Below are 21,717 nucleotides of genomic sequence, written 5' to 3' on the forward strand. Positions count from 1 at the left end.
AAATCCCCTAGTCTCATGAGTATTAACGACTTATTGTCGTGGGTGCTCTTGCACCCCCTGCTTTGAAGTGGTTTCCATCATATACAGGCTTTACAGCGTGGTTCAGTAGCTCTCAGCCCCTCCCATACAAATCCTGCCAGCACCCCTGCTTGCTCTGCTCAAGGAAGAGGTGCTTGGCCCTGTTTCAGTGGCAGGCCATGTGAGCCCCGCTTAGAGCGGGATGCGCTTCAGTGCCCGTGAAGCGGGCTCTGGGCGTGCAAACGAGCCGCACAGAGGCTTTAGGGTGCCTGCTCCGTGACCATGTTGTGCCGACGCGTCCCTCGCACGCGTACAGCGGGCAGGAAAGGGACAGCAGCTCCCTCAGGGCTGGGCGAGGTTAGAGGCGCGGAGCTGCCGGCGAGCCCAGCTGAGGCGGGAGAACGCAGCCGCCTCCGGCCCCCGGTAGCTTAGCGAGGCAGCAGCGGCCCGGCCCAGGCGCGGGAAGCGAGGGTTCGGCTCGCAGCAGCAGAGAGGCCAGGGCAGAAAATGGTCGTTTGGGGCTCGTTGCGAAGGCGAAGCTGCTAGGAAGAGCCGAGCCGAGCCGGAGCCCCGTGCAAGGGGGAGCTATCGCGCCGTGCAGCCTGCTTAGCCTCCCCCGTCCAGCCAGCGGGGCTGCAGCGGCCGGCCGGCCGCAGTGGTTCGTGCGTGACCCGCAGCAGGACGGAGCGGAGCGCCCGCCCCGGCAGCATGCAGCGGGACTGAGGAGGCGCAGCCCGGCAGCCGCTGCTGCTCTGTGTTTCTTCGCTTCCCCCGTGCCTGGGCTCTGCCGGCTGAGGGCTCCCGCAGGAAAATGGAGCCGTTCCCCCACGGTGAGTGGAGCCGCGGGCACTAGCCGCGCCCCTGCTGCAAGCGGACTCCTCGCTGGAGCCTTGATGCTGGCGGCAGCGGCCCCGGCGCGGCCCTGCCAGAGGGAGCCCCTGACTCCGTGCCTCTGTTCTGAGTGCGCAGGGCACGGTCAAGGTCAGGGGCTCCCGGGGTGGTGGTGGTGGGGGGAATGAAGGACCCACCCAATGCATGCCCACAGCCCCACCCCCACCCTGCCCAGTGCCCTGGGGGTGCAGCAGAGCAGGGAGCCAGCCCAGCTGCAACCCTGAAGACTCGCTGGAGAAAGTTTGACAAGGTGGGGGAGGTATTAGCTTTTCTAGGTCCAGGGGAAGATCTTACCTCGCCCCCCTCCTCTCTCTAATAACCTGGGCCCACCAAGGCTACAGCACTGCAGGGAGAAAAGTTTTTTAGCTGGCAGGAATTCGCCTTGCAGGCTGGTGGAAGATAGCCTGATCACTCATTCCCTGACCACCTCCTGACCTGAAACACAAGCTGATGTGGCTCAGTGATCCACAGTGAGCCTGGGTTAAAGGCTTCTTAAAAATGCTGCTAAAGGATCATTGAAAATTGTAAACCCTCCCACGTAGGAGCAGTTTTGCTGCAATTTTTTTCTTTTTAATTACAAGAGCACATGAGAACCAGATTCTTTTGTTTCTGCAGAGTTCATGTGCTCTTGTTTATTTCCAATGCACGGTCATAATTCTCTCTGGGACCTAACATAATCGTATTTGAGCTTCACTGACGTACACACAACAGGCAAATAATGGTCTTGCACAGATACTCTAATGATGAGGGCCATGTTAGTACTTGCATAGACAGTGGAGAATAGATAACAGGAGCAACTAAGGAGCAAGATGCTGTGTTTATGTAAATGTCTTCAGTGAAGTCAATGTCAACAGCCCATCAAAATTGAGGGGAGAGAGAAATAGGAAAACAAGGGCAGACACTCCCCGCCCAACAGAGTGGCTTTCAAAACTATTTCCATGCAGCTTCAGCAGTACTTGAAATTACACTGTGCATTTCCCTTGTGCATTTCAGATGAGACTCTGAAAGCATATAGGTAGCATTAGTTGAACCTCAATAGTTTGAGGTTCATTAGTTGAATCTTACCTTTGTAAGGTAAGAATATACGAGAGTCTTTGCATCCATTGTTAAAATGCAGTCATGTCTGGGCTGGAATGCAGCAGCTCTGTAACGGCAACATTTCCCAACAGCTAAAGGCAGAACATAAAGTTGGCCAAACCATTTGAAACTGCAGGGAATTTGAAGGTAGGGAGTCTAAAATAGAATTTGGACAGGATAGTGGGTGTAATATACTTCCTATTAAAAACACTGAGAGGTTTTGAGGGACATGTGGTCAGGGCTTTAATCAGTTAATTCTTTTACTTGTATAACTTAAGTGAAAGCTGAAACTCTGCCAGAATTCACTGCATTGTACTTGAGTTTCTCAGTGATCTGTCAAGCTATAATGTAGTATCTGCTACAAAATTCAGAGAAATGCCTTTGCAGTGAAAACTGGACCTTTCTAGTCAACTTAATGAGACATTTTGTCATCCCAGTGTTGCCCTATATTTTTTCCAAAGAGCTTCATGTTTGCATGTCCAGATAGATGAGTGGTGACAATCTTAACTTTGTAAATGTGTTGCCCTTTTGACTTTTGAGATGGCCCTTTAAAGTTGATTTAAAAAGCACTATTGCATTTTATCACTACATAAATTGAAGCTTGTTCAGTATAGGAGTCTTCCCAGAATTTATCAAGAATATAAACAAAATAGGCAGTCACTTAATACTAAGAACTTATATTCTTTGCTCTCTGTACATCTGGGAAAAAGATTACATCTCTATGAGCAGTAACCTAGTTTGTGGGAGGTATTTTAATAAAGGAAATGGCTTAAGATCTAGAAGTACATGCTCTTATTTGGAGGATATGTGCCACCACGTTAATAACCTCACTCCAAAAGCCTTTTGGATCTGGTTTAATAGTATTACACTGTCATGCAGAAGAGTGGTGTTTGAATTCTGCTCTTTACTCACCAAGGCTGCAGCAGAGAGGTGTGGTAGGCCCGTGAACACTGCTCAAAAGTGGTCTCTGATGCTAATGGAGGAGTTGTGTTGCAGGTAGGGTTGTCAACCCTGCAGGATTGGCCTGGAATCTCCAGGAATTAAAGATTAATTAAAGATTATGTCATGTGATGAAATCTCCAGGAATACATGCAACCAAAATTAGCAATCCTAGTTGGAGGGGCTGGAAATAGAACCTTCTCCTTTCCTTCAGGAACCTAGAACACATACCTTTTGGGTGAAGGTTGGTGGTGGGAGTGTTTGGAGCAATCCTACAGGTTAAAGACAAGCTGCAATTTCCTCCCACAAAAGGAAGCTACAGGGGATTTACGTGATATTCAGAGTGTGGGACGTTGATCTTGAGACATGGTGTTGTTCATACTGAATAGCTGCTTTTAAAACTTGAATAACTGGGAACATTCACACTGCTGGCTTTCTGAACAGAGAGTTAGTTTCTAGGACTGACAGTCTTGCACCTTGCATGAGCATTGAATCATTTCAGCAAATAACGTTTAAAAAAAAAAACACCCTTTGGATCTTGTGCTCTACTTAAACAGAAAAAGAGAGAACTGACCAAACCCTGAGGAGTTTGGGCTCTAGTCCCATCTTATGCAAAACTCTCATTGATGCTTAGGGGTATTTTGTGACAGTTTGGTGTCAAGGATCATTTCCTCTTTCTTGATACCTAACCCTCCAGGTATGAGACCACGTAAGGATCCAAACATGGGAAAATCCACACCCCTAAGAGACCGAGCTACGCTGACACCACCCCAGCATAGGCAGTGCTAGGTTGACATCAGAGTTCTTCCTTCGACCTACCTACCACCTCTTGGGACGGGCGATTACCTACTGTTGAGATAGGTAGTGTCTGAACTGAAGTGCTGTGGGACAGCACAGCTGCAGTGCTGAGGCTGTGCTTCTGCCTTTCGGCTTGTCTACACTTGAAATGCTACAGTTCTTCTAGTCAACATTTCTTTTGTGATGGGGAACAGTTCTTAAAATAAGAGGAACACAGGTTCTTGCCTCTAAACATGAACGATAGCCCTGATCCTGCAAATACTGTTGTCTATGCTTAACTTTACTTGCCCGAGTAGTCACTTCAGTAGGTCATGATCATTTAATGGGGTTTAAATAACATTTAATAGATGGTATAACAGACTGTTTGAAACAGAATCATAGAATATCAATTCCTATGTGGAGTGTTAAGTGTGTGCATAAATATTTGAAGGCTATGGCTCTTTTTGCTTACAAAAGAACATGGGGTGGAAAAAAAAAATCTTTAAACCCTGGGATCAAAATGTTGGTCCTGGTCCTCTGTGAGCAGTAAGGCCAGGGGACTGCCAGAGCAGTTCATTATAAGATTAGGGCCTAAATAGCTGAGTTTATAAATCCTCGGTAATAGTTCCTGATTGCTGTGTGGTGTGTTTTTTTTTTTTTTGTCATTTAATAAGTAATTAAACACAGGAATCAATAGGAGACCCTTCTTGCAACCTGACTAATCACAATCTAACCAAAACAAACACGCAGGCTCAAACACCCATACTGTTACATAGGTCTCTGGTTTTTGTCATGTGACTGCAGTACTCCTGTAAATTGGACTACAATTTAAGGGATAGTCCTAGAGGACTGGAAAAGGGTAAACATCGTACCTATCTGGGAACAAAGGGGACCTGGGAAATTATAGACCTGTCATCTTAACTTTAATATTTATTTGTTCCAGTATCTTTCCAAGTATTGAACAATCAGTTTGTAGGCACCTAAAGGGTAATAGGATGATAAGCAATAGCCAGCATTGATTTATTGTCGGTTTGGCATGATTTGTTCTTAACTTTCTCCTTTGACAGGGTTACTGGCCAGGGGGAGAAGAAAACAGTAGATGTGTTTGCTTTTTTTTTTTTCTTTTCTTACTTTAAAAAAAAAAAAAGGCTTCTAACACAGTCCCACATGATGGTCTCATAAAGTAGGGAAATGTGGTTTAGATTAAATAACTATAAGATGGGTTTACAACTCATAACTACTCTTTTTAAATACAGGTATTTTCAATGGTTTGCTATCAAACTGGGAGGGCATGTCTAGTGGGGTTTTGCAGGGGTCTGTCCTGGGTCCAGTACTCTTTAGTATTTTTGTTAATGCTGTGGATAATAGAGTGAAGAGTATGCTTATAAAATTGCCAGATGACACCAGGGATCGCTTTGACTGATAGGATTAGAATTCATGATTACTGTGACAAATTTAGAGAATTTGTCTGAAATCAACCAACATTAAATGCAATAAAGACAAGTGCAAAGTACTACACTTACAAAGGAAAAATCAAATGCACAAATACAAAATGAGGAGTAACTGGCTAAGCAGTAGCACTGCTGAAAAGGATGGGGGTTTATAGTGGATCACAAATTGCATATGAACCATCAATTTCATGCAGTTTTGGAAAAAGCTAATATTCTGGGATCTATTAACAAGAGTGTGTGTAAGACACAAGAGATAATTGTCCTGCTCTACCTCAGCACTGGTGAAGTCTCAGCTGGAGTCTTGTGGAACCCACAACTGGACACACTTTAGGAAAGATGTGGACAAATTTGAGAGAGTCCAGAATAGGGCCACAAAAATAAGGTATAGAAAACCTGACCTACGGGGAAAGGTTAAATAAACTGGGCATGTTCAGTCTTGAGAAAAGAAGACTGAGAGGGGCCTGATAAGTTTACAGATAAAGATACAGTTAAGGCTTGTTATAAGCAGGACTATGATCCGTTGCCCTCCATGTCCATCAAGGGTAGGACAAGAAGGTAATGGGCTTAATCTGTAGCAAGGGAGATGTGTGTGTGAAGTCCTCATTGTTTAGGAGTTTTTAAGAATATGGATGGCCTAGGTATACTGCTGAACCCTGCCTTAGTACAGGGGCTGGACTTGATGACCTCTTGAGTGCCTTGCATTTCTGTGGGACCATTCATAGAATCACTAGAAATGGATAGGATTACTTGAGGAGGTAGGCACTAGTCAAAGTGAGTAAGGGTGGCAGAACTTGGCCATATGGCATTTGTTCTGTAGTTCTGTACATTCCTTCATGATATTGTGAAATGCCTTGCAAGGTTTGTTTTTACTTTGTTTGAAGTGTGTCTGAAGAGATTCTCATTTCAACGTTTCCTGTAAAATGTAGAAGGCTTAAATAGATTGGTAAAAAGAAAAGGAGTACTTGTGGCACAGATTTCCTTTATAAAAGGAGGAAAAAAAAATAGAAATGGAGATATTTGCACTGTTTCTTGTTTCTATGCATCTGTTGCAAACAAGTGACATGTAGAAACAAGTATCTAGAGAAAGAATAGCTTGTTGTTGGGATCTGCCAAAAAGCGTGAGCCCTTTGATTTATGGTGGGCATTTTTTTGACAAAACAAACTCAAATTAAGATGAAATCGAATTAGAATAAATTGATGAGCAAAGTGAAATGAGTCGCAGACAGTGGAAATAAGCCAGTTTTGCTACTGAAATAATTTGTGTAGGAAAAATTTTGATTTGGTAATGGACTTATTTCAGCTGTTTTATGACTTCTAAAAATGCTTCCTTCTGGGAACTGGTATTGTTAGGTGTAAATAGTGTATTCTCCGTTGCAGGAGCGTGCCCTTCATACAAATCCAAATCCACAGTTGCAACACTTATTCTTATCTATCAGCATTATGTGCTGTCCTATTATAGATCAGAAGGGACCCTACTTGTGTCAGCACCAATCACTGAATCCTATAAAACAGGTATGGATAAGATCTTAGATCAATTAGCCCATCATCCTTACAGTGCAAGATTGTTCTCAGTAGTAGTTTTTTTTTCCTGTTGCTTTGTCGCAGCAGCGAGTAGTTTCGCCAAGGGAAGTGGTGGAACAATTCCAGAGTTGACTAGATCTCACTGTCAGGAAAGTGTGCCTAATATTTTCCTCTGTTGCTAGGTGTGCTACATTACTAAATAATCCCTCTCCATCAAAAAACACTTAAGGCGACATGATAACCTACAAATACTTTTTAGCTCTGTATAGTTTGTGTACCTTCTTTCTTTCCTCCAAAGTAAATATCCGACACACTGATTACTTTTTGGGACACCGTGAGCTCCTTCTCCCATATCTTTTTAGCAACGAGGTACCCAGATTTGAACACAATAATTCAGGTACGGTCTCAGAGCCAGATTATGGATGGATTATTCACTCATTGCTCCATTGGCATATGCAGATCTAAACTCTACTACCTTTTGCTACTGGGGCTTTACATTGCGCACCCCTGTCTAACAGGCTATTGTTAATTCTGTGCTTAAACAAGGCACTAGAACTCCTACTGTAAAACTGGAAGCAATTTTGATAGTGGTGATGGTGAAAGTAACGAAGGAAGAATTTATCTGGAGATAGGAACTTAAATCACACTTTTTGGGAAGTGTCGGGAACAACAAGGAAGGGTGAAATCATCTTGTCCGAAAGTTAGCGCAACCATTGACCTTTATCTCTGGCATTTGGTGGGATGCTATCCTAGTTACACACACTTAACTCAAACCCTAGATGTCTGGGAGATGTCACACAAGTGTAAGATGTTGAAATATTTTGACCTTAAAAGTGTCTGTAATCAGTAAAAGTATTTAACCTGTCTCTTCTTGTGCTCTCTTCGCCATGATGACTTACTGCTGAGTAGTCCAGCGGCCCATACTCGTGATGTCTCTGAGGTTACTCACATGTGTAAAGGCTGCTATCAGCAGGTCCTATAACAAACAACCACCTATAAGGAATCTTGGAAAACCATTACAAGCTAAGATAAAATAACCTCCATATAGATAGCTAATAAACAATATTGTTCTCTCTAGGCTGGCTCTCCAGTAATAATTCACTAATGAGGGGCCAAATTCATCCCTGATATGACACCACTGACTCAGTGGAGTTTCATCAGGGTTGAATTTGGCTTACCATTCCCAGGAGTGGGTTGGCTTTCACTGATTCTGGTGCAAACAGAGTGAAAGAAACTACGGAAAACAGCCATGTAAGTTTCCAACTCCATTGGATCAGAGATGGGAGGGAGAGGAGAAAAGAGGACAAAATCAGTAGGAAAAAAACCATGAGTTTCAAAAAGGGCTTTCCAAAGAACAGAAACTACCCAAAGTGAACTACATCTGACTGCATCCTTTCATGTTTGAGTCCCTTCATGGGAGAAGACTATACACTTTCTTGCCCTCTTAGAGCTATTGTTACACAGGGCAGCTGCTACTTATGAAATTTCTGTCCAGTGACATTTTAAAATGAAATCTAATTAAATTTTAAAATAGATTAGCATAGTGCAATATAGCTATATAATACAATTTTGTAAGCTAGACTGTGTCTGCTGTTGGGTATTTGAAAAGTACATACATCACTATAGACAACAAGATACTTAAGTATACATTACTACAAGCATGTTGTTTAAGTACACTCTACTTAAATTATATGACTAGGAAACCCAATTAGAAATACTACATACCCTAAAGCAAAAAAACAGCAGAAGGAGAATCTTGAAGGAAACAGGAAAGGCAGAAATGCCAGATGACCAATGCAATCCATGACTGAGATAAATTATATCTCCTCCAATCTGACCAAAGCGAATGCTGTTCTCTATTAGGGCCCTGTTCTGTGCCTGAGCAAGTGAATCCGCTGTCTCTTATTTTAGTATGAGCTTTGTCTCCCTAGGGAGAGCTGAATAAGGTCTTGGTGCTCAAATCTGACATTTGAATTTATTTTGAATAGTACTTTGCTCAGCTACTGGTCTCTTTAGCTTCAATATGTAAAGACCAAGAGTAAAATCCTGGCTCCTCTGAAGTCAATGGAAATTTTGCTATGGACTTCAGTAGAGCTGTGATTTCATCCTCTGTTAGTAAATATTGCAGAGTACACTTAGTGAGATGACCTCTTTAGGATAGTACATATGAAATTGTTTCCACAGGTTAAGTTTTATCCCTGTTTAACTCAGGGATTGCATCTTCCTCTGTTTGGAAAACTTAGTTGGACACTACTCAAATATGTGGAATATATTGGATCTCTTAAAGGATTTTTTCCCCTCTGTTAAAATATTTTCAACAGGGAATTCATCCTTTTGTATATGGGAATTTCTTTCTTTCCAAAGGCTTCACCCCAGCACAGTGCATCTCTCTGTTATCTCCCCCCTCACCCCCCCGCATAAAAATTGTGTAGTACCACTTTTCAGATTGTAGTGACCTCATAATTGTTGTGTATTTCCCAAGATTACAAGATGGCATAAAAGGAGTAACGTGCATGTCAGAGCAAAATGCGTAGTTCATTTCAAAGACTTACTCCTGGGTATTATATTTCGCACCTTCCAAAGCATGTCTGTGTTCCTTGATCTTTGGAATAAGCATACTCATTTCAAGAGTTTTAAAATCTTTTAAAGTTCTTGTGCAGAGGTAATTTGGGGATTTATATATAGTTGCAGATAACTTCCACCTTGTTGGATTTATTACTCCATTCGGTCCATTTTTTTAGTTACTTGTGTATTTTTGATGCTGCGGGTGGAAACTTGTCTTTCATATGTAGTGCCAGCCACTGGAATCTCCTGAGAGGAACAGTGAAGAAATCATAGTAATTACTTCATACATTTTTTTTTTTTTTGGCCTTGGGGTGTTTCTGGTATCTGAAAGCTATGAGTAGATAACTTTGTGTGTTTGGCTGGTATTATAACTGATCAACTAACTAGGTTTGGAAGTAAACTCACTCCGCTGTTCCTGTCATTTTAAGAGTTTGGTTGTGTAGCAGAAATGATCTGCAAGTCTCTGTGAAAAGAGAATAGATTCTGGGTTCTTTAAAGCAATGTGTAGCTTCTACGTACAGTTCCAGACTTGAGTATTCTTTCAGGTGGGTTTGGGCAGGGGGTAGGGAGGAAGGCTGTGGAGCAAAGACCGATAAATAAAAGGTCATTGCTGAGATCTTTGGCTCTCTATATAAACTACCTGTTGCAGTTGCCAATATTTTGTTTTATAGGTATAACAGTTCTGTAAAATTCAGGTACCCTACCAGTAGCAGCATTTAAAACAAAGCAATATAACAACTTAATCATAGATTTTAATCTCAAATCACAATAGTACAAACTGTCAAATTAGTCTGACAGGGCCTCAACTTGATTTAAGTTACTTAAAAAGAAAAACAAACAAAACAACCCAACACACACCTCCAAGGGATGTAAATCATGATTTATAAATAAGTTAAACATTTTGAATCGCTCCACCTTGTAATGAAGGCTCTGATTCAGCAGACAGTTAAGATATGTAATTTTGGTCACATTAATAATCATTGACTTCAATGGGACTACTTGTGCTTAAAGTTATGAACTTGCTTTTAACAAGATATCACTTTCACCCCTGATGGTGTAACCGCTTATCGACTTTCTGGATGTCACGCTCTATCCCACTGTTTTTATATTAATATCAAGGTGCTGCTCCAATATGGTCTGCATTGCGATGGTGGGGAGACTCTTATTCTTTCACTGTGCTTGCTGGTAAGAAGTTGGGCCAGGATGCTCAGCTGCAGGGAGCACCCCTGTTGCTTGTTGGCAATGAAGGAATATCACTGACAAGAGTTGGAGGAATTCTTTCTGGTTCTCTGCTGGAAGCAGGGCCGGCCCACAACATTTTGGCACCTGAGGTGGGGAGCTCAAATGACACCCCCATGCCCCTTCGCTTGGGCCAAAACTTTGAAAGGTCTCAATCCTGCCGCCTTCCTATTCTTCTCCTCTCATGGTACTGCTCTGCTACCTACCCCAATAAAGGAGAACTAACAACTTAAAATGTCTTGTTCAAAAATTTTAAGTAACACTTTACTTTCAAATGCCTGAACAGCAAATGTAACTTTTCTTGTCTGCATAGTAAACACTGGCATTTTTATCTGTTTGAATAATCAAACTGGTGCTCTCCGTACCTTCTTGGTTGCAAAGATTTGAACTGCTTCCTGCTGAAGGTCCACAGTCTGGGCCAGCTCATGCTCAATTGAGGTGGTTGCAAGGCTGACCAGCCTCTCCTGTGTCATTGTGGAGCGTAGATGTGTTTTTATTAACTTCAGCTTGGAGAAGCTGTGTTCTCCACTGGCAACTATTACAGGAAGTATTAGAAGTATGTGCAGAGGAACAAAAGCATTTGGAAAGAGGGTGGTCCTTTTATTTGTGCACATATATTCCAGAACAGCCTTTGATCCTGCTGAAATGTATCTTGAAAGGGTTTTCAGTTCATCACCTAAATCACTCGCATCAATATCGCGCATGTCATCATGTCTCAACACTATCTCTAGTGCCCTGCATTGCTGGTGTAGGTCGTCTTCAGGTATAGTGAGGAATTTTGGCAGATCATACAACATCCCAAATATACTGCTGTGTTCCTTGAGCTGCATGGAACGTTCTTCAGCTGACTGTATTGCACAGTCTAGCACCTGGTTAAAGAATTCAACTTTGAATTGTTGTTTGGGGTCTCTTGTGGGATTATTCCGTGCCTCATAATCAAAATGTTGTCGTCTTCGGTGACTCTTGTATTCTTGAATTGGTGGGAAAAGAGCTTCAGTGTGAAGTTCCTCTGCCAACTTCTGTGCACTCTTCAGAACGTTTTGAAATCCCTCATCTGACCGGTAAGACTGTAGGTATGATTTTGCTTATCCAGTTGTTCCATTGCTCCAGATATATCAAGGGCAACACCTTGGAGTCTCTTGCTTACAACATTTATTTCAAACAGTATGTCATGCCACAACGCTAAGCCACACAGAAATTTGAAGTTATATATATGTTTCTGGTGATTCCATTTCCTTCTGCCACTGTTCTCCCACAAACAGTTCCTGTCATAGCATTATCCTCCATAATGGCAACTATGTCATCATTATCTTCCCAGTTTGGTGTGTGTTTGGCTTTATTGGCTCCACTCGACTTTCCCATCATGTGGCACTCAGTGGTTTCAGTGTCAGAGAGGATGTTCCCAGATGTTGCTTCAAAATTTGCCATCAAGGAGTTGATGCAGAGAAAAATACATAGATGCTTTGAATTACATTAAAAAAAATTCAGCAGCTTCACTAGAAGTTGATGTTGTTGCATCACTGACCACCAAGTTCAATGAATGAGAACTGCATGGGGCAAAAAATGCTCAAGGGTTTAACTCTCGGATCTGTGTCTGCACTCCTCTGTTCTTTCCTCTCATGTTGGCACCATTATCGAAGCCCTGATCTCTCATGTCAGCTATCGCAATTCCTGTATCTTCCAGCTTTTTAAAAAGCACCTTTGTCATACCAGCTCCTGTAGTATCATCAATGTCAATAAATTCTAGAAAATGCTCTCTGACAGTCACCATTGCAGGGACATTTTCACTAGGTTCTGTTACAAAATGCACCATTAAAGTCATTTGTTCCATATGGCTGATGTTGGGTGTGCAGTCCAGAATAAGAGTAATATCTTGCTGACTGCAGATCTGCCACAATCTACTGTTTGACTTTTGTTGCCAGTAATTGTATGATCTCATTTTGAATTGTTTTTCCAAGGTAGTGGTGTGTGTACATTTCTTGGGCAGTGACTCTTCTTAGATGCTCCTGGAATACAGCATCAAACTCTGCCATCAGCTCCACAGTTTTAAGGAAGTTTCCATTGTTTGTCACATACAGCTGATCTGAAGTGCCATACAGTGCTAGGTTTTGGGTAGCAAGCATTCTCACAATGGCAATGTTCAGAACATTTTGCCGGTAAAGAGACTCTGATGCAATCTTCTCTTGATGCTGATCATCTGTGGTGGCCTTTAACCTTAGTTTCATCTCAAGCTCTTTCCACCTATGGAATGCTCTCTGGTGACTTGCTGCCTTCTCATGGCATGCCAGATTTCTAGCCATATTTTTCTAGTCCTTTGTTCCTGTAGAACTCCAATGTGGTTGGAACATTAGGCTGGAAGAGTTTGCAACAAAAACAGTATGCAGTATTCTGGGTTTTTGAGTACATAAGCCATGGCCTCTCCACTTTGTCACCATTGGGGATTTCATGCCAGTAATGTGTTGGATGGAAGCTTCTGTTTTCATTGTCTTTGGGGAACTTTTCACTTGCTATGGCCCATGCAGTACAAGGATACAAGGAAGTCTCTCAGGCTACTGCTCAAGTGGGTCCACAGTCCTGAATCATCTAGGCTTTAGGAACTAAACTCAGCAGCAGCTGTTCCTTGCGCCTCCACCACACTCTTCTCTGATCTACACTTTTCTTCAGGAATGTGCATGGTTACATCCATTTGAGATGGAGACATGGGTGCTGCAGTAGCTGCCAGGTCACCTGCACTCTGACTACCTGGAAGATCAGGCATCTCCTCACCATTCTCATCCCCACTGGAGCCGGAAGGCTCACCGTGAATATTTGTGTCTGTGTATCTCAGGAGAGCTCCTTCCTGCTTAGATAGAAAAGCTTCCTTTGCTTGCTTTTTTTTTTTTTTTTCTGAATGCTTCCCCAGAGGGGCATTTTCTTATTTCGCTCATGACTGCTGTTCTGTGCCAGCTATAGTGGCTCTCAACACTCAATTGAGGGGGACAAATAAGCAGGCTGGTAGCAGGGCCTGAGTGAGGGAAGATATCAGCATCTTAAGGGCCTAACTGGCTCCTACTACTTCAGTTGACTGCCTGTTCTTCTCAAGTGCGTTCAAGGAAGCAGCAGGAAACAGGAAGCTCCTTGAGAAGCTGGTGTTAATCAGTCCAGGGTGCTAGAGAGGTACATAAGAGGCTCCTCCTCCTCCTCCTCTCTCTCCCTGCAACTCCTGCTGCTTTCTGTTATTCCCTCTCACCTTTTCTCCTGCCTGCCTATTATGTCTCTTGTGCCCTCCTTCCTCCAGCACAGCACTCCACCATCTCTGTGCATCTATAGCAGAGAGAATACATATGCACCAGCAGCAGACACAATTTTCTACACTCTGGGTCCTAGTGGCTCCCCCTCCCCACACAGTCTGGCACCTGAGGCAGCTGCCTCAATTTGCCTCATGGTAAGGCCAGCCCTGGATGAAAGCATGGTGGAGGTAATGCAAGGTCCCATGGCAGATATGAAGCATAATCCATTTTTATGTGAGGCAGTAGCACCTGCAAAGGTAGAATAAAAGGACATTTGAAACAATAATATACTGCTTTCAATGATAGGCTTAACTTTGGAGCATGTTCTTGGAGGAGGCTACTTAAAGGAGCAAGGAGCTTGTAAAAAGGAGAGAGATGGTGAGGAAAAATAGATTAATGATGTTGACCATACACCCACCAGGTGCATAATCATTGAACTGAAGATCAACAAACACAGAAGCTGATGAATGAGTCAGTTTTGAAACAGATCAGTTACTTAAGGAAACATTTTTTTTCCGGGTCCCATAAAACAAAGCTGTAATATTTAGGTAGAACAATAACATACAGATTTCCAGTCAGATTTTCTCCTCTCAAACTATCTCACCTCTGAATATTCTGATCAATATGATATATTTTTAAAAAACCCAAATCATTACCAGTGATCTTTTCCCGTTGACTGAATATGCAGCATATGTTGACACTTGTGGGTAAATCTAATCATCATAATGTCCTTAAAAAGAAAAGGAGGACTTGTGGCACCTTAGAGACTAACAAATTTATTTGAGCATAAGCTTTCATGAGCTACAGCTCACTTCATTGGATGCAGCTCTTATGGACTTCAGCTGGAGTTGTGGGTACTTAGCACCTGTGAAGATCAGGCCCATAATTGAAGTTATGACAAAGTTTCTGTTTTATATGGCAAATGCGGACCTCCCTTTCTGGAAAATACTCCTTTTTGGAGTATAGTACTTACATGTGATCTCAGCCAGAAATATCTGGGAAGCAGTTAACCTAGCTGGTCATTTGGTTTAGGAGATCATACACATAGTGATGGTCGCTTACACGTTAATTGCAATTCTCCAGCTCACCACCCAATCCTCTAATTTTAGAAGCACTATTGTAGTTTAAAGCACATGCATTCATGGAATGCATCTGATGAAGTGAGCTGTAGCTCACGAAAGCTTATGCTCAAATAAATTTTAGTCTCTAAGGTGTCACAAGTACTCCTTTTCTTTTTGCAGATACAGACTAACATGGCTGCTACTCTGAAACCTGTCAATAGTGTCATTGTTACTGTGTGTTCCCTGTCTGCCTGTCGGTAGCCGCCTGCTGTCAGTTGCTATATACTGAAACTGTAAGAACTTTGCAGTGGGCCCCAGTCCCTGATTGAGACCTCCAGGTGCTACTACAATTATAAATGATAAATAATAATCTGTAGAGGCGAGAACATTTGCTGTATTAACCTCTCCCAATTTAAAATGGGGTTTTCACTTTCTCAGTCCAAATCCCAGTTATGAAAAGAAACTTCTAATCATGCAGTACCTGTTTGTAAGACTGTGGGTCACAGTCTTATCCACTGACAGAGTGGAGCTATATGAATAGATGAGGATGTGCTTTAAACTAGAATAGTGCTTCTAAAATTAGAGGATTGGGTGGGGAGCTGGAGAATTGCAATTAAAGAATAAGCGACCTCCACTATGTGTATGATCTGCTAAACCAAATGACCAGCTGGGTTAACTGCTTCCCAGATATTTCTGGCTGAGATCACATGTAAGTACTATACTCCAAAAAGGAGTATTTTCCAGAAGGGGAGGTCCGTATTTGCCATATAACAGAAACTCTGTCATAACTTCAGTTATGGGCCTGATCTTCACAGGTGCTAAGTACCCACAACTCCAGCAGAAGTCAAGAGCTGTCGATGCTCAGCAACTCTGAAAATCTGGCCCTCTGGTCCAAATTACTTGAACTGCCACTGAGCACTATTTTCCAAAATGCCAAAGTTGTCATCACAGCATGACCATATATTGCCTCATTTGGCTAATGTTCTTTGAAAAACATTCAAAATATATAATATTAATTGCAAATACAAAACTAAAATCTTGTAAAAATCCCCAAACTCCTCCTCTTTTTGGTGCTTGGATGGGATGGGGAATAAGGCTGGCTCCACTGAGTCAAATGGGAGTTCTGCCAGCAACTTCATTGGAGCCAAGATTTCACTCCAGAAATGGAAGGGTGCAAGAGTCAAGGTGATTGATCCTAGCTACTTCTGGAATGAGGGCGAGAAGACAACTCACATCTATGAGTTACATCATTCATGGATATTTAAAGTTTTGTAAGTCAGTAGACTATTCTGGAGATGGGTGTGGTATAAATACCTTTTTGGTGAATATCCCCTTATTCCACTAATGACCTATTGATACTAACTGGCATATTCATGTGGTAAGGGGACAATTTTGGTCCTTAAGTATTTACAGTGTACAGCAGATGATCACTCTCTCTTCACCTGCCCAAAAATTGCTGATGACTTCTAAATTTGAAGTCCTCTATCAATAGTAATCTGGTTATACATTTAAAGATATACTTGTAGGCTTTTTTTTTTTTTTGTAATCTAATTGAGCTGTCAATCTGAAGTCCTGCCAAAGAAAATACATTTGCAATTTTATTAGAAGTCTGTAAGAGACTTTAAGGAAACCTTTATTGTTGAACCCACTATTTATTTTTCTTGGGTGCTTCTAAAAAGATTGAAGTTTTATCTTCTGTTTTTCAGAGCCACTTAAGATAAACATGGGTCTGAAAATGTCCTTATGACAGCAAAAAGGGTCCCGTGAATATATTATTGTTATTGAAGTAAATAGAATATTGAAGTAAAAAGATGCCATGCACATCTCAGAGCTGTCATTCCCTTGTTTTGGCTTTTTTCCTTTTGGAAAGAGATGTTTTCTTTCTTTTAATACACCTCTACCCCGAAATAACACGATCCAATATAACACAAATTTGGATATAACGTGGTAAAGCAAAAATGGTTTTCTGTCTCGTCTACAACATACAGTACTTTTATTCTGTTTAATCCCAGTTTATACATGTAATGATTACCGCGTACATATTCAGTATGTATGTTTTTACAAGCCTGCCTAGGATCAAAAGTTGAAACACAAAGCCAAGCGCATTTACAGCATTTTTAAACTTTCACTCTGATCTTCATTGCATAAAAAACAGTCTTGTCTGCAAGTCTTAAAGTTATAATGTTGACCGTTTAAATCCATTGATAGGTTAAAACCATTGAAAGTTTAAATTAGTTTTGCAGACAACAAAACCATGTGTGAGGTGGTAGTTAGTTTTCAACGGCCGTTAGAATAAAATCGGCCTTTGTATTTATAAACTATGACCAATTTATCAAAAAGGAGAGTTCAGTCTAACTTCGTCATTGACTAACCTGCTGCCACCTTGCCAGTTTAAAGTTGTTACAAAACCATCTGTGGTCAGCGCCTCAGCTCTTAAAATGTGGCTTGTATCAAATTACATAAGTACATACAGTACATTGTACAAATGTGCATGTATCAAAGTGGAATGTGCAGCAATGAGAAGGCAGGGGTAAATGTATGTTGCCTGCCCATGGTCCCATTAGGTGTTCTCATCTCTCCTGCCTATTTTAATCTCCTTTCTAAATTTGTGTGCAGTATAGACTAAGCATAAATTCTCACTAGTTGTATTTTGTAGTTGTAACTCTGCGCTGACGTTTTCTAAACAATTAAAAAAATTGTTAACATTAATATTAAAATACCATTGATGTGATGGCAAATAGTTCACAGCCACGGAAATGAAAGGCATGGACAGCCAAAGAAAAATTGGAAGCTTTGGACAGATACTGAAATCAGGAATGAGCCAAGAAAAGGTCTCAAAAGAACTAGGAGTGGGGGAATCCACATTAAGAGGGTGGATCAAAGATGAGGAAAAATTACGATCAATGCTAGTTGAACTGGATGAAAGTGAAGGCCTGGAAAGGAAGCGCCTAAAAACTGCCCAGCATAACCAACTAGATAGAGTAGTATTTACATGGTTTACCCAAGAACGCTCCGACGGCACGCCAATTTCTGGTGACGTTATAAGGAAACAAGCGGAAAAATTTAAGAAGGATCTCGTTTTTTTTTTAAGATGTTCTGGTGAGGATGCTTCTGCACATCAAGGTAACGAATTTAAAGCTATCAGTGGATGGCTTAATCATCTTAAAAGTCATGGCATTTGGCAAGTCACAATTTCAGGAGAGATGCGCTCTGCAGATATAAAAGCTTGCGATGAATACCCGCTAAAGTTACAAGAGATCATCATTGAGGGTGGCTGTGCTCCGAAGCAAATCTATAACACTGATGAAACGGGCTTATGTTACCATATGCTGCCGGATAGAACACTTGCTTCTAGGACCGAAGAACAAAAGGCTGAAGGTTTTAAGGTGATAAAAGAGAGAGAGTGACAATACTTTTCTGCTTGAATAAAACCAGTTCACATAAATTTAAACTTCTGTGCATAGGCAAATCCAGGTCACCTAAGGCTTTCCACCATAACAACATGGATTCACTTTCATTCATTTATCACCATTCAAAAAATGCCTGGATGACATTGGATATTTTTGAGGAATGGTTTAATAATATTTTGTACCAGCTGTCCAGAGCCACCTACAGAGACAAAACCTGAAGCCAAAAGCATTGTTCCTACTCGACAACTGTCCTGCCCACTCCCCAGTTGAGACCTTAACCAGCAAAGAAGGGAAATAAAGGTGAGCTACCTTCCTAAGAACACGATGTCCAAAATACAGCCCCTCGATTTAAGGCATTTTATAGCCACCTTTAAAATGAACTATCGTAAAGCCTTAGTAAACAAAGTTGTTCAGGACAACGGTAGCATAACAGATGTAATCAAGAAATTGAATTTGCTGGATGTATTTAACTTAGGCAAAACAGCCTAGCTAGGAATCACTCCATCAATGACAAAGAAATATTGGCATTGTGGTCTCAAAAGCGTTTTTGTCAAAGATGAGAACAACTTTTGAAGGTTTTACGGAAGAAGAGGCCATGGAGGCAGAACAAGTCTACAGGGAACTTATGGCTCAAAGTGGGATAGCTGATGTTCAAGAGTGGATGGAGGTGGATGTTATGTGTCCAACCTATAAATGACTTACAGATATAATTCATAATGTTGCCCCTCAACCGCCTGGTGCCTCTGGGAAATGTATCTAATCCTTAGGATAGTGACGAAGAACCCTTAGACCCACCGCCCAAAGCTGCTGATGCGGTTGTAGGGTTAGAGGTTGGTCTTAAGTGGCTAGAAAGCTAGGATGTGGATAGACTGCAAATACTGCAGTTAAAATCCATAATTGACCTGGCAAAGAAGGCAGCTCGCAGTAGCATGAAGCAACAAAGTATAAAGTTTTTTTTTTTAAAATTTAAAATTTTAAGGGGTGTATCTTAAATAAGAAAGCATCTTGTACACCAAAAAAAGTATTTACCTTTTTATCAGTCTCTAAAACTTAAATTAATTTACCTTTTTTAGCTTCATTTTAACCTTTTTCTATAAGTAAAAACTCCCATCTCCAAAATGTTTTCAAACTATTAAATAGTTAACAGTTCATATTACTTAGCCAACTATGGTATACGTAGATTAAGTGACAAAGTGGCCCATGCTCCTATTTGCTAAAATACCAAAATCCTTTTTTACAATAATTTGTAAGGATGTGTAATTAAAAGCATTTTCTGATATTTTATGTGCATTTTGCATTTTCCTAAGCATTACACACAGACCAAACAATTGATGTGTAATGAAACCTAACCCACATGGTTGCATTTAACAGTGTTTAGTACCTGTGTGTTACTGTCTTTTAAGTAAGCTTATAAAATAATTCTTGTAATTAAAGGAAGGAGATACAATTTAACCATTGTAGAACAGATTTATTTACTGCATACACCATGTTAGAACTAACAAAAATGATTTGCTGACTATTAATAATGGAAATGCTTGAGGCCAAAGCAAGTTTGATATAACATGGTTTCACCTATAACACGGTAAGATTTTTTTGGTGCCCGAGGACTGCTTTCTATCGGGGTAGAGGTGTATCTATAAAGAAAATAAATGCATTTCTGCATCAAGGTGGTATAAAATACCAATAGGATTGTATTTCTAAAATATTCAGGCTTAGATTTTGAAAACCTTTCCAGAAACATTTCTGGCTTTTGTCTTTCTCTTTGGTAGTCAAATCTGTCTTGCCACTTAGTTTGGTTGGTTGGTTGGTTGTTTAGGTGAATTGTTTGTGATATTGCTGAGCATCCTCTCCCTCTTGCCCACATGCACCTCCTTGTTTGGTGTCTCCCTGCCATATTTGAAAAGCTGTATCATTGTGGTTACCTAGACCCTTGCTTGTCAAGGACACAGTACCAGTTTGACTGTTTCTGCAGCCTGATTTGTCCTCCTGAAATTAGATGTCACCTTCCAAATGTGAGCAACAGGGGTGGTGTTACTAGTTTGAACACTGGAGAAGTCTTATTCAGGCTAGATGCCCACCTTTTTGTAAAGATGTGCAGTTACAGTTAAATGGTCATGTGGTGCCAAGATGGCATGTGTCTGTTTGCACTAAAGTTATGAAACATTATAAAAATAACAGCATGTTTGTGCTCTATTGCTGGGACCATAAGGAGGCATTCTCATATGTGTGGATACAGAGTGTGAAATCCTGACACCAATGGCAACTCTCATTGGCTTCAGTAAGGTCAGGTTTTCACCAAAAGCAGTTGGTTTTTGTACTCTGGGTGTTCATCTTCCACGTCTCCGTTTTCTCCTGTTTCTGTGTTTATGGTTGAATGCTTAAGATGTTTCAGGTGACCAGACTCTCTCCTGTTCTCATCAACTAAAGGCCCAGATGATACAGGCCTTTTCTTTTCTATGAAATACAGTATTGTCTCTCTCCATTTAAAAAACAAAACTAATAATAAAAAAGCTGGCTTGACAGCATTGGAAACTGTTTTCAGAACTAGAATAATACAGGCAGCATCACTGCAAGCTTCCCTTTGCTGCGTCACCATTGTGCCTTACCCATGTCCTGGAAGACCCACAACTGAAGTCAGTGGGGCTTCACATGGTCATTTGGCTCCAACGTGTGGAGTGAATTGTAGCATCAGGGCTTTAACTTATCTGCTTACACAAGTGCATAATGAAGAAAGGGACCATGTAAGTAAGTAATTGTATACTATTACTGTAGAATTTGAGCTCCTTGTAACTATAGTAAAACATTACTCTCAACACCCCAGGAGGTAGGGAAGTGCCATATCCCCATTTCACAGATGGGGAACCGAGACACAGACTAAGGCACACAGAATACGCAGTTCTTGTACTGGTGCAACCATGTTGGTTAGGGATATGTTTTAGTGTGGATGCAGTTATACCAATGTAAAGGTGCCTATCAACACTCTTATATTGGTGTAAATGCCTCTATGCTGGGTGATTGCACACAACTTTTGTGTAGACAAGCCCTAAGTGACTTGTTGAAAGTCACACAGGAAGTCTGTGGTGGAACTGCGAATTGAACCAGCAACGCCAGAGTCCTAAGGTGGCACCCTAACTGCTGGGCTGCTCTTACCACCCTACGTTTGGTGGTGTTGCGGATTAACTAACTAATGTTTGTGCAGCATTTTGAGTTTTAAATGCTAAAAAGAGATTACAGTTTTTGGCATCCTGGCTCTCTTAACCGATTTGGTTTAGCCAAGACGACCTAACTGGCAGTGTTAGGTGTTGTTTTGAGACCATTAGGATTTCTCTCTTTGCATGGCCTTTGTTTTCAGCTATTGTATGCATTGTACTTATTGCCATGTCAGTCCCAGTATATTAGAGACACAAGGTGGGTGAGGTAACATCTTTTATTGGACTGACTTCAGTTGGTGAGAGACAAGTTTTTGAGCTTCTACAAAGCCCTTCTTCAGGCCTGAGAC

At 41.4% G+C, this 21,717-nt stretch overlaps 1 protein-coding gene across 1 annotated transcript in view; it reads left to right on the forward strand.

Annotated features, from left to right (window-relative positions):
* The first annotated feature begins 209 nt into the window (after positions 1 to 209).
* The window catches only part of LNPEP (leucyl and cystinyl aminopeptidase), a 103,115-nt gene continuing 81,607 nt past the window's right edge, over positions 210 to 21,717 (forward strand). The window contains exon 1 of the mRNA XM_084629182.1: positions 210 to 848. Within this exon, the coding sequence (XP_084485308.1) occupies positions 830 to 848 (19 nt within the window). The 5' untranslated portion in view covers positions 210 to 829. The remainder of the gene's footprint in view (positions 849 to 21,717) is intronic.

Source organism: Lepidochelys olivacea, assembly GCF_965140295.1.
Source record: "Lepidochelys olivacea isolate rLepOli2 genome assembly, chromosome: 5".
NCBI classification, from domain to species: Eukaryota; Metazoa; Chordata; order Testudines; family Cheloniidae; genus Lepidochelys; species Lepidochelys olivacea.